At 40.8% G+C, this 13648-nt stretch overlaps 1 protein-coding gene across 1 annotated transcript in view; it reads right to left on the bottom strand.

Annotated features, from left to right (window-relative positions):
• Nucleotides 1–390: 390 nt before the first annotated feature.
• Nucleotides 391–13648, bottom strand: part of LOC145990173 (uncharacterized) — a 16069-nt gene continuing 2811 nt past the window's right edge. Inside the window, exon 2 of the mRNA XM_083125837.1 lies at nucleotides 391–1455. Within this exon, the coding sequence (XP_082981963.1) occupies nucleotides 598–1452 (855 nt within the window). The 5' untranslated portion in view covers nucleotides 1453–1455 and the 3' untranslated portion in view covers nucleotides 391–597. The remainder of the gene's footprint in view (nucleotides 1456–13648) is intronic.

Here is a 13648-nt window from a genome sequence, read left to right as displayed (position 1 = left end):
AGTATGAAACTTTAGTCATGTAATTTGAACACAATTGCAAAGGTCAATATTTTTTAGTAATATTAACATATTCCTTCAAAGTTTCTACAAATTTCCTGTCAGAGAATATGAATAACAATTAATGTAAATTACACATAAAACCTAGGATCTTGAAAATGCATTGTATTTACTAAACAATAAGCAATTAGAATCTTAGTTTTTCAAGATTCACACAATTAAAACGATAAAGTGGCTTGCAAAAATATTTCCAGAATTACACATTTTCGACTTTAATGAGCACGGTCATGAAAGAAGTGAATTGATCTGCAAAATTCTTAGTTTGCAACACATCCAGCGATAGTGCAGTACTCTGAACACGATCTACGTCACAATATAACATTTTATCAACTTGAACGGTGTTCTTCCGCGAATAAGTAAGCTTGAACGTATAGCTATGCAAGACAACGCTTCGTCTCCTGGTAAATGTACATAGGTGCAGCTTCTGGTAAACCACCTTCAGATCAGATCTCCAATGTACCAAGGCTTCCTTCAACAGCTGCCTTACCCTGTATTTCATCTACGAAGTATAATTTGACTTAGAGGCGTTGTAAAGGTGTCTCAGTTCAAAACCTCCGTGATACACTTGCATTGCTTAATCCTCTGCACTCTCTTCTTCCTGATTTCGGGTTTGGAACCAGGACAAATCAGCGTCACCGTCACCCAGCTGACCTTCTTGGGTTTGCAGAAGGCGCAAGACTTGAAAGCGCTGGTCTCCAGTCTCTGGCGCGAGTTCTTTGGAATGTAGAAGGAGTTGCACTGGCCATAGCAGAACCTGTTGACAATGGTGCGAGTCTGGCACCCTTCCTCTCTGATCTTCTGTATCAGCGTCTCCGTCTTGCACCAGTCTTTCTTCAAGTACTCCTTCCTCGTCACGACCAGTGCGTTCTTGCTTGACTTGAGGATCTTCCCTCTGTCTCCAGTGAGGAGCTTGACGAGCGACGGATCAAGAGATTCGTGCCCGTTGATTACCCTTGTGAGGTTGTAGCCGTCGTAGAGATTGGCGATGTAGTCTGGGGTGAAGAAATCGTGCCTCTTTCCATCAGTTCTGCGTCCTCTGTTGCGATGCTTCCTGCCAGACCTTCTGTGCTGATCCCTTCCCTTCGTATACAACTCCTCTTCACTATCTCTGAGGTCTTCTAGTGCGTTCTGGAGAAGAAAGAGTCGCCTGTCTCTAGTGGTGTTCTTCTCACGTTCTGCCAGAATGCGCTCGACATGCTCCGTCTTAATGAGGTCCATTATGGAATCGGAGAGAGATGCTGGGTTGGCATCCGTGGATGAGCCTCTACGGGAGCGACCCTCTGCAAAGCTCGTAATAGTTGAAGGAAAGAGCAGGCAAGCCACTACAGCCAGCCTTCGACCCCATCCCGCTCTAGTTCCACATCGTCGCCGTCTTCCGTCAGAGGCGATTGGCATTGCCTGCAAAGAAACATTTGATGATGTGATACTAGCAGATTCACATTAGGCATACAAAAACCTACAACCGGGTTCGAATTTCGGCCTGGGCATGAGTGTATTTGTTAGTGTCCCTTTATCAATTTAATCATATCACTCATTCTCATCTTCGCGATTACCAAAAAGTGACAGAAAAATAAACCTACAACCACTGGCGGATCCACAAGTTATGGTCGGGAGAGTGAAATTTCAGTCGGGTATATTACCTCACCGAAAATCAATTTCAACCTACAGTTGCACTATTACAAGAAATCGCACTGAAAACAGGATCCGTCTTGTTCTATTAAAAATAGGTGTCTAGGGCTGAAATAGCTTGTTGTTTTTGTATGTCGGATCATAATTCAACCCATTGCCGCGGTAAACTGAAGATACACGAATACACAAAGTTGGTGTTTTTAAGTTCACTTTATGCACAGTAAGGCTAATCGGGACTGGATCTACGGTTTAAAATGGGATCCGGGCCACTGTGCCATGTGCCTCCGCCGGTTATCGAACCCGGGACCCCTCGATTACAAGGCGACGACGCTACCACTGCGCCATCGGGAGGCCCTCGAATGAACAAAGAAAACACAACATATTCTCTCAATAGGTCTCGGGTTCGAACCCCCTTTTGAGGTATATTGCACAGTGGTTCGGATACAAATGTAAACTGTTAATCGAGTCCGACTGACCTATCATGAGCTTAAAGTGGACTTGAATCAAACTTTAAAAAATAGTCTCCAGTCTCTTAAACTTGGTGAGAAAAGACATAACATTTGAGTCTTCAAAAATATTAGGCATAATAATATATACGATAACCTAGCAGTTGGGAGGGACGATCGCCCCTAACCCCCTCCCGTTCACCCAAGCCTGCCTACAACATAGAAGCTCAAACTTCCTTTACACGAAGGACCAGTAACTACATGCAAGTCATAGTATATTGTATTTACATTAAAGACAACACCTTAATAACATAGGTTTTATAAATACAAGCGCAGACCACACCAAAAACCTTGTGGTCCTCTGTTGAGCATCTTAATATATAAATGTCTCTTTGCTGCCTTAGCGGCGAACGATGAGACCATGTCAGGCATGGGGTAAACAATAGTAACTACGGCATCTTTTTTTCGATAGGATGTGTAAGAAGAAGTGATATTTGCCGGGAGTTATGTGTCTACTGAATATCTCATAAGGTTACTTAACTCTATTATAGGTGTGTTACAACTACGTTACAAACTGTTGCATTGTGGCTTCTAGCAGCCATGATTGAGGCCAGTTATTGTAAGAATGCGGAATTCAAGCAGGCAGGGGGGGGGGGGAGATACTAACAAGGACATTCGTGATTTAGAATAAACGTGCAGTTGGTGCACATGTAACGAATGCTGCGTGGTGGATATTTCCTTGTAAGTGACAAATAAAATTGGCCCCAAACATGGCGACTGTGCGTATCCTGACGTCACATGAAACCCACCTACCTACCACATTCTGAGAAATCTCTAAGAGTAGTTGAGTTTCATTGCTCGCTGTAAAATGAGCGACCGGTATGTTTACTAGTATCTAGAGTCAGCAGGAAAACACAACATACATTCAAAATGATTGTCAGGGTTTCAATATTTATTTTCTGATCGGCTCACGAAACATATGGGTCCCGGGTTCGATACCCGGTGGAGGTAGAAGTGTTTGGGAACCAGGGATGCCCAGAGGGGGGGGGGGGGTTCATGACGCGCCTGCGTCATGGTTTTTTTTTGGGGGGGGCAAAAATTTATACCAATACTGTATTCGTTTCGTTTGATTGACTTGTTATTGATTTTTAGTTATGGCTATTATGTACAGTTTTTCTACTTACCTGTGAATGATCGCGGTGATGGGGTTGAAATGAAACACCAACTCTTATGCCTTTAGAATAGGTTTGGAGAGAAGGGGAGGGGGACGTGCTATTCACATTAGTCAAGGAGACAAACTGTTAAAATAATAAGGTTCACTACACTAACAATGGCAGTGAGAATGAGCAGTTTTGTACGTTTTATGTTAGCAAACACGAAAGTGAGCCTAAAGTACGTATCTAAAGTAAACATATATTGCTTAAATATGTCTGTATTATATCTTTCCCCAAATTTCTCTGACCAAAATAATTTGAGTACATAATACGGCATAAAAGGGGGGGGGGACGGGGTGAATGTTCTACCTTTCTTGGCGGGAGTGCGTCAAAGGCCTTGGGGGGTATGGGCATCCCTGTTCGGATCACACTTTAAACTGTAGGTCCAGTACAGATTAGCCTTACTGTGCAATAAAGTGGACTTAAAACACCAAATCACAACCAACGAAACGTATGGTATTTATAACCGTGCCAATTGAGGGAGACACTATCAAACTTTAATTTCGTTACAGACAGTATCCAGTAGATATGCATTTGGCCGTTAAGAGGCAGGCTTCACAAGATGGTGGGTCACAGTTCTGAGAAGCAGTTTTTGTGCTTATGGTTCTTCCTTCACGCATGCACCCTGTTTTCTGAAACTGTGCTTTCCTCCGGTGAATGAAATTTGTTAGTATGATGAAATTCAAGCACAAAAATGACTTCTCACTGTAGTGACCTGCCGTCTTTCAAAACCAGCCTCTTAGCGGCCAAATGCATAACTAAATGGCACTGCCTATTATGAAAGGAATGTTCGAGAGTGTCTCCAATTCATTCGGTTTAAGTGCAGAATGTTTCATTACCTTTCCAAAAAAAAATATTGAAACCCCGACATTTTCGTAACCCTATACTTCGTTAACAACGTTCGTCCTAGGGGTGGCTAAAAAAAACGTTGGTTCAGTTATGTCACTCTGTTAGTAAACAAACATCATCTGAATATTTCAAAACTCGGTTATTTCTAATAATTGTCATCTCTATTCGGTTGATTTCGACACCCTAAGCACAAGAGTAAGGCAACATTAATTTGCAATCCTCTGGCTCGAATGGAAGCTGCTGAGCATTATTGGCGAAATGAGGAGGGACGTTGTCTTGCTGGAGGAAATCTGAGCTTGTAATAACCGTTGTTATCCTTTTGACGACGCTGTGACACGCTGCCATTTGTTTTCCTTCGCGTTCCTCCTGCAGTGGCAAACAAGAGAGTATAATTAGCGCCTACACATGCTGTTTCCAGGCCAACTCCCCCCCCCCCCCCCCCAACGGCTCCCTGCGAGTGACCTCGCCACGACAGTTCGTCACTGCCCGACAAGCGAAAGACGCCGATGACGAAAGTCTACGAAAATTTTGTCTCTGAAATGTTTCCTTGCTGGAACATTTTAGCAGCAGGCACGTTGCTCTCTTTCCTGTCCTCACTGATTGGTGGAAGTAAGAGAGAGCAGAGAGAGAGGGGGGGGGAAGGATATAAGAATATGCTTATAGAGAAATGGGAGAGACAATCAAACAAACAGAAAGAGGGAGAAAAGGAAGAGAGAAAAGGCGGAAAAAGAGACCAATGAACAGAAGGAGAGAGAGACGGGGAGAAAAAGAGAAATAGACAAAAAAAAGGTTTAGTGGGAAAGACAGGCAGACAATGAAGCACGGGCACACGCACACACAAACACGAGAGATGAAATAACAAAGGAATAAGTGAACTAGCGAGACAGACAGAAAGTTGGAATACAGGCAAGATAAAAGAAAACATGCACAGATAGGATAAAGTTCAGAGAAAAGCTAAAAAGCTAAAACCAACAGAACAAGCTAAAAAAAAGAGAGTAATGCAGAGCAACGGAGATATGTAGGTAGACACGGAGAGACAGCGCACAATCAGTGCGAGATAAACATGCAGACAAAGAAAAGGGTAAACGAATAAGAATAGGTAGACTGAAGTAAAGGGAGAGAGAAAGAAAGAAAGAATAGACAAAAGGAAAGACCCTGGCCAAGAAGAGACACACACACACATACACACACAGAGAAACAGAGAGAGAGAGAGAGGGACAAACAATTGAATGAGATTACCAAGGGAGAGATGGAGACAGCAAAGTATCTTGGGGCCTAACTTTGGGAGGGGAGAGGCATGACATGAATATTAAGTTCCTAAAGGTTTTTTTTAAAAAAATACCTCTAATGCAAATTTTAATATACCTGGAAATTTGGGGAAGGCGAAAAATGTGAAATAATATCACTGTAATGTAACTGAAATATCACAAAACCTTACGGAAATGTATCTGTAATGTTCCCATGACATGTTTCTGCAATGTTACATTGACACGTTTCTGTAATATTGCACTGACATGTTTCTGTAACATTACGAATGTTATGTTAGATTCGCGGACATTTTTACATTGCTGAAACATACCTGAAACATCACAGTAATGTTTCGCAATGTTGCTGCAATGTTACAATGTTTACGTATCCGTAACATATCTGAAACCATGTTGTTCTGTATGGGGAGTGCCCAGCTTCCCCTCTCCAAGTTACGCCTAGGGATGGAGATAGAGAAAAAGTGGAGCTAGTTAGAGTACAAACAGAGATTGATTGATTTGATTCATTTTACTTGTGCCACTTTTGGCTAATTTGCAAAGATGGGGATGAGTGATGATACGATGAAATTGATGAATGGACACTCACAAACATTCATGCCCAGGCCAGGATTCGAACCCGGAACCCCTGGCATTGAAGCGTGATGTGCTAACGACTCCGCCACAGGGGCGGCAGAGAGAGGAGAGAAAGAGAGAGTTCGACTGGCAAAGGGAGATATATATATGTAAGAAGTGCGGGAATTGATTAGGTGTTTTAAGTACACTTTATGGGACTGGACCTACAGTTTAAAGTGGGATCCGAACCACTATGTGCCTCCAACGGCTATCGAACCCGGGACCTCTTGATTACAAGGTGACGACGCAACCACTACGCCAACAGGGAAGAAAGAAGTGGGGGAAGGAATTGTACCTTGCTGCCGCCCATCCCGAAACAAACAGATCAAACCTCGTAAGGGTGTTTGTATGAATTCCTTAATCTTTACCTGCCTGCCAGAAATACAGAATAACTACGTACCTGATATAGTGAAAATTTATAGTAAAAGGAAAGGAAGATAAGTGTCCAAAAGCAGTCAAGCACCAATTGACATAAAGTGAATCAAGTTCTGTCTTGCCGCGACTTTATGACGTTTTTAAGCACTCTAGGCGTAATACACCAATAATACACGTCACTTTGCTTCGGTAAAACACAACCTGGGATAAAGAAGTAAGATACTTACAATTTTTTGATTTCAGCTTCAACCATTTTTTTTAGTAGTGCTCATGATAATTTTTCACCTCATTCTTTATTGATATTTTTTCTTTCCAGAATAGAATACAAGTGGACATAATTTCTACAAAGTTATATATTAACAAATTTGAATAGTTTTTTTTTACAATAGTCTCATTTTAACTTATTATTGAATAATTTGAAATAAAATAGGTTTTAAAAGAATCACTACTATGTAGGGATATGGTTTGCTATGGTGAACAATAGATGGCTCTGAACTTATGAGTATTTTTCTAACATTTTTCTTTATTGTTTCTGAATATTTTACTGTGGTGGAAATGAGTTAATATCTTGATCTTTTTTACAGAATTTAGAATTTTATTTGAAATTGAGAAGATATACCACATGTAGGAAGATAACAAAGTTTAAATTCTAATTGCCATAAAGAAAAATGTATTATACAAGTAATAAGAAAGCTAAATTTTTTTTGCCAAATGGCTTTCGTCCAAAAAAGCACAACAATTGACCACAGGAAGAAGACAAGTGAATATCGGACCTATATTCAAAACGAGAGACAGTCGAGGTAACGCAATGTGATTTACGACACTAATTGAAGGAAGCTGGGCCAATTGTCTTTATGCTTGTTGACCGGAGTTTCGCTATCTTGTCGCCTCTACGTCAGCTGGTCCTTAATCTTACTGCTGTATTGCAGCCATAAACCCCTGGCGCCAGTCATCCTCTCGCCGATTATGTGAGTGACGCCTTCAACCCTCAAAAGCTCTCCAGAAATAAACCGACTGCGCTTTGCTCGTTGGCGTCTGGGAGTATTAATATTTAGGGCCACATTGCTCTGCATTAAGGGGTGGTCGTCTTTCATTCCTGAATCTCTGGGGAGATGTGTGCGTTCTTAAAAATGTTATGGTCGGTAACGATGTGGAAGAGTTTATCTGGAAGGTCATTTCGTCACCCCTAACCTTTCCAACTTGTACTGCGTTGGTTCATTATCTTGGGGTGGGTGGAGGAGGATTTTTGGAGATTTGGGTAAGAAGTGCAGGATTTTGGAGATTTGGGTAACAATGCAGGATTTTTTGGAGATTCGAGAAATGGATACAGGACCTTTTTTTAGATGCAGTTTTTTGGAGATTCCGATAACGGATGTATTATATTTTAGAGATTCGGGTAACGGATGCACAATTTTATGGAGATTCTGGTAATGGATGTAGGATTTTGTTTGGAGATTCTGGTAAATGATGCATTTTTTTTATTCCGGAAGTGAATGTGGTAAATGATGCAGGATTTTTTTTATATATATATTTGGGTAACGGATGCAGTTTTTGTGTAGATTCCGGTGAAAGATGCAGAATTTTTTGGAGATTCTGGTAACGGATGAAGGATTTTTTAGAGGTTCAGGTAAAGGATGTAGGATATTTGGAGATTCGGGTAACTCGTGCAGGATTTCTTTTGGAGATCCCGGTAACGGATGCAGGATTATGGAGATTCGGATAACGGATTCAGGATTTTAGAGATTAGTGTAAAAGTTCAATACTTCACAATATAGGTGCTCCTCGCAACAATGGCACATGCTGTTTCACAACAGGAAGAAACGCCAAATGTAATGATTTTGGGGATAATGGTAAAGATTCCTAGACTTTGCAGATCCCGATAACGGATCCAGGATTCCAAATTCAGTTAACGAATCTAGGATTTTTACTTTTCAGTAGCGGAGCTGGGTAATTTAGGTAACGGATCTAGAATTCGAGATGGGTTTGACTTTATATTGCTGAACGAAGTTCAGTTGGTGCTGATACCTAACCCCCAATTACAAATGAGTATTAATATTGTCAAATTGTTGTTTTAAGTCCACTTAATACAAAGAGAGGCTAATTGGGACTGGGCTCATAGTTTAAAGTGATATCCGAACCACTATAAGCCTCAATCGGGTATCGAAGACAGAACCTCTTGATTAAAATTAGTGATATAAAATTAAGAATTACAAATAAATGAAAGGTAACCCCCTCCTTAAAATGATCCCCATGACCATTTTTGTCTCTGGAAACTTTTAAAATGATGGTTAAAAATGGCAATTATTACGAAATATTTTTTTGTGCATCACCCCCCCCCCCCCCCAGGACGAATCTATGTAATCATACATCTTTAAGATTTCAATCCTCTTCCAAGAAATCCTGAATTCAGGTAACAGAAACATGATTTTGATTAAGGGTAAAGGGTCCAGTATTCAAAATCCAAGTAATGGTGGACCCATTCGGGCGATGAAGCCTCAGATTCGAGATTCGTACGATGGAAAGACAGGACATGAGATTTTGGAAACTGATCCCGAATTCCATTCTGGAGTAACAGATTCAGGATTCGATAATCGAGCAACGGATCTCATTTTCGAAATCTTGATATTCAGATATCCCAATTATCTGTTGCATCGGAAACGGATATCGAATAATTTGAAATCTGGATATCCGTTATCTGGATTTTGTGGCTATCCCCAGTCTTTACGTTTCGTGTGCTGTAGTTGCAGACCGACGCCCGTAGAAGGTCAAAGGGTTTCGGGTCTACTTTGAACGATGCGAGAGCTCATTCTCCCAAATGGATGATGCGATCCACACCACCAGCACGGAGGAGCGAGAAATTGTGGTGTGTCAAGTAATAACAAGGCAGCTGATTTGCTGACTGACAGCCTTGATCAGGGAACACGCAACCTACTGCTTTCAGAGGGTGGTTCATTGATACGGGAAGCGTGCGAGATGATTTGAGGCATATTGTGGCGGACACCAAGGATGGGATGGGTTACAATTACAGGCGCTCGTTTCGAGGAATTAAATAATTGCTGCTATAGAAAGAACGAGAGAGAGAGGAAGCGAGTGAGTAAATGAAAAAAAGAGAGACGACAAAGACAGGGAGAAGGGAAGGAAAGGGGTCACAAAGGGAGAGACAATAGAGAACAGAGAGTATAGATAGAAGAGAAATGAAAATAGGGAGGGTGTGTTAAAGAGAAACGATGCACAAAGAGAAGAAATGAATGAAAGAAAGAAACGAAAGAGAGAGAGAGAAAGGAGACGAGCGGAGACAAAGTAAGAGGTAAAGAGAGATGAAGAGAAGGAAGAAAATAATGAAAAATAAAGAAGTATATGCATTTTAGGCATATTTCACCGTATTTTTTTTAAATTTATCTTTTGTACTTGTAATGATCTGTTTATTATAACTAGGTCTCGGAAGTTGAGGAAAAATCATTTTTCTCCCTAGTGTCCGAAGACGAGGCCCAACATAATATAAGTTCATTTTGGGTCATTGTAGGCCAGAAAAAGATGGGTTTTATTTGTCCTTTTTGGCCTTTTTCGGCGTTTTTTTGGCGTATTGGTCCTCTTTTAACCTTTTTTTAGGTCTTAACTGCTTTTTCTTGCAACTTCACTGCCCGTTCTCAATTCGAATCATCATCAGTTCGTCACCTCTTAAACATCGCGCTGTAAGTGGCAACTTTCTCTTGTTTTGAAGCTTTCAGCACGGTGTATAGACCAGACAGCACGCCTGCAAAGATCTCAAGTCAGATAAGGAGGTACCGCACATATTCATTAAATATGTAATTAAAACTGAAGTTTATAATTAATTTGGATCACATTTATACGTCCCTTTTTTCGTTTTTAGGTCCTTCTTTTGATATTTTTAGGTCTTTTATAGGTCTTTTTTTTTTGGCAATTCATAGGTCTTCAACTTCGGAGCCCTAATTATAACCCTTCTTATTCATTGCATTCTTGTTTCAACATGTTTATTTGTTTTTAAACATCGTAATACATCGTCAAAGCGAATAAGTCTCGGCGCTAACAAAAAGCGCATGTTCCTCTATCTGAGATGATATAAAATCACTTCGATACTTTTCGAATTTTCCATTAACACGACAAGAACATATAGGTACGAAAACTCACTAGAAACAGGATAGACCTATTGACTAAATAATGCACATGTGTAAATAAAAAATATATAGAACGTAATCGGTCGCGTGAGACCTCTGCGCTCACTCTGACAACACTCCTTCCACAACAATGGTCTCTCTAATAACGCCGTTTACGTCAACGAATATGATCAGCTCTCTCGTGACACTATAAAAGTCAGCTAGAGAATACCTCAGGCCAATATATTTTAAATATTGTTAAAATGGCACTTCATTAAAATTGAAAGTGAGCGATCGCAGGTTACAGAGAGAAAGGGGGGGGGGGCACAGAGACACAAAGAGATCGTGAAAGATGATTCATAGAGAGAGTGATTGACTTATTGATTGATTAATTTAGTTTATTTTACTTCGTGCCACTTTGGACCAATCACGAAGATGAGGATGAGTGGTGATAAGATGAATTGGATGAAGGAAGAATCACAAATATATAGGACGACACAAAAAGGCGGCCAGGGGCGTGGTGTTGATCACAATACTCCCATCTTCGGCCGAGATCAAAGAAGTGTGGAGCTCGAACTCCACTTCCCCTATACGCCTTCATGGCGTTGTGCAAAGCACAGGGGAACACTTTACTTTTTCTTTTTTTGACACAAAACCAGCCCCGCGCAGGATTATGCTTTAAAATGAAGTCCAGGGTGTACTACGTGAAAGGGAGGTTTGGATTTATGTGTCTTCGGGGTGTCCCTTACACCCCGAATCTGAGGGACGGGGGAGGGGAGAAAGAAACGAAGGATTTGACGAAATGAGGCGGAGAATGCTCAAGAGAAAAAGAAACGAAAAAAGACACACTCGACACATCAGCAGCGCGTAACAGAATCTCAATTAGAAGCAGTGTTCCAAAAGTATTTTGTACTGTACTTTTGGTCATTTTGCTTCGCTTTTCCCAGTCTCCCCGATGACGTAGTGGTAACGTCGTCGCCTTCTAATCAATGGGTTCGATACCTGGTGGAAGCACATAGTAGCTCAGATCCCTTTTTAAAACTGTAGGCCTAGTCCCGATTGGTCTTAAATGCGCATAAAAACTTAGAAACTCAAGCTTGGCTTTCCCTCATCCTCAGACCCAGTGTACGAATTAACGAGGAGATTGCCTGCCCCCCCCCCCCCCCCCCAAAGAAAATTGTATCCCCGGTAAAATGAAATTATTTTTATCCCTACCAGGGAGGTTTCCAAAGGAAATTGAACTGAAAGAATACAGTATACCATTTCTTAACTAATAAAAACATTTGAAAATCATTCGTGTAAATTAATTGGACCAGTCAAAGATTTCCCTGCCGAAAAGTACACACAGAAAAGTAAATGCATCATATCGATTGATGCACTAAAGTGTGTTTTGTAGCTTCTTCAAAAGAATCCGATTCACATTTGATGCATTTTGGTGCATTTTTGTATATCGTGAAAGAAACACCAAAGTGCATCATTTGATTCAAGTGAGGATTTTTTCAGTCGAGGTGCCCTTCAATGCATCAGTTGATGTTCCTTGATGCACCTTCCTGCATCTTTTTGGATGATTCACTTAAACGTTTGGTCTGAGCTAAAGAGTTTATGTAGCTCAGACGAAACGTTTAAGTGCATCATCAAAAAAGATGCATGGTGCATCAAAACGCATCAAGGTGCATCAAAACGCATCAGCTGATGCATTAAAGTGCATCTCGACCGAAATAAATCCTCACTTGAATCAAATGATGCACTTTGGTGTTTCTTTCACGATATACAAAAATGCATCAAAATGCATCAAATGTGAATCGGATTCTTTGAAGAAGCTACAAAACACATTTTAGTGCATCACTCGATGCATTCTGGTGCATCAATCGATATGATGCATTTAGTTCTCTGAGTGTATGCAGCCTTGTGGATTAAAGGACAACACTTTGCAACTGATGGCATGATGATGATATTTTACATGTATTAAAGTGTTCACAAGAAACTTGTAAGTAGGTTAAATTCACATTGTTTGAATTGACAATTGAAATTTGGTTACGTTTTCGGTGTTGCTAGTTCGATAACTCTTTGACAATATCATATGTATTGGTGGTAGTTGAAAATAAGTTAAGTATTATGGTAAATTTCAAAGTTTTCAAAATATAATTTCATTGTATGGACATTGCGCAATTGTTTAGATTTTACATTACATTCCCTTACTATCTACCCCCCTCTTTCTCCGCTCCGTAACATTACTTACAAACACCATTAATTTGTAAGACACAGGGTACGGTAGGTATAAGTCAAAAAGGTTGGGAACCACTGCCTTAAAACAACACATGCTGTAGAACAAGAAAAAATGAAAACAGTGATGGACAATTTGCCTACTATTATCTTTGCCGTTGGCTGTACATCCATGTTCCACTCCACCATGAAATTATATTATTTCATTTTCGCCGTATAAGATCGTAAATTTCTGTTGCCGTTTTTTCTTTAAGCACAGGGTGTCCTGAAAGTCCCGTTACCATTACAATCAAACGTAACTCTGAAACCACACGACGTAGAGCAGGGCGGTTTTTTGCAAGATGTTCTACAGCTTAATTTTGTTGTTGTTGCCATTAGTCCATTGGTTTTCATTTTCGTTCTGCAGATTGGAAAATGACCACACCCAAGGAGAAGGCCCAATGGGTGCTGACTGCAAGTCACCTGTTTCTGTGCAACGAAACTTTCGCCGTCAATGTGCAAGAGTTCCTCCCTGAACTTTAAAGAAACTGGAAATGTGAACGACTTGCCTCGGAGCAGAGGACGACCAGATGTGTCTCACAAACAATGTGCATTGTTGCACTTGAACGCAGCCCTTATAAGTACATTTGTCGTACATCACGTTGCATGTACCGAAAACGACAATCTACAGGGTTCGCTGATATGCTGCAGCGTGTAGGGGTTTGACAAACTGAGGGCAACCCAACCAGAGGAGCACATGTTGAGGTGCAGTGCACTGACGTAATTATATGTACACATACACACACACACACACACACACAAACACACACACACACACACACACACACACACACACACACACACACACATATATATATATATAT

The sequence above is a fragment of the Lepisma saccharinum genome, chromosome 7, assembly GCF_977018435.1.
Source record: "Lepisma saccharinum chromosome 7, izLepSacc3.1, whole genome shotgun sequence".
NCBI classification, from domain to species: domain Eukaryota; kingdom Metazoa; phylum Arthropoda; class Insecta; order Zygentoma; family Lepismatidae; genus Lepisma; species Lepisma saccharinum.
This window is presented reverse-complemented; position numbering and strand designations above follow the sequence as displayed.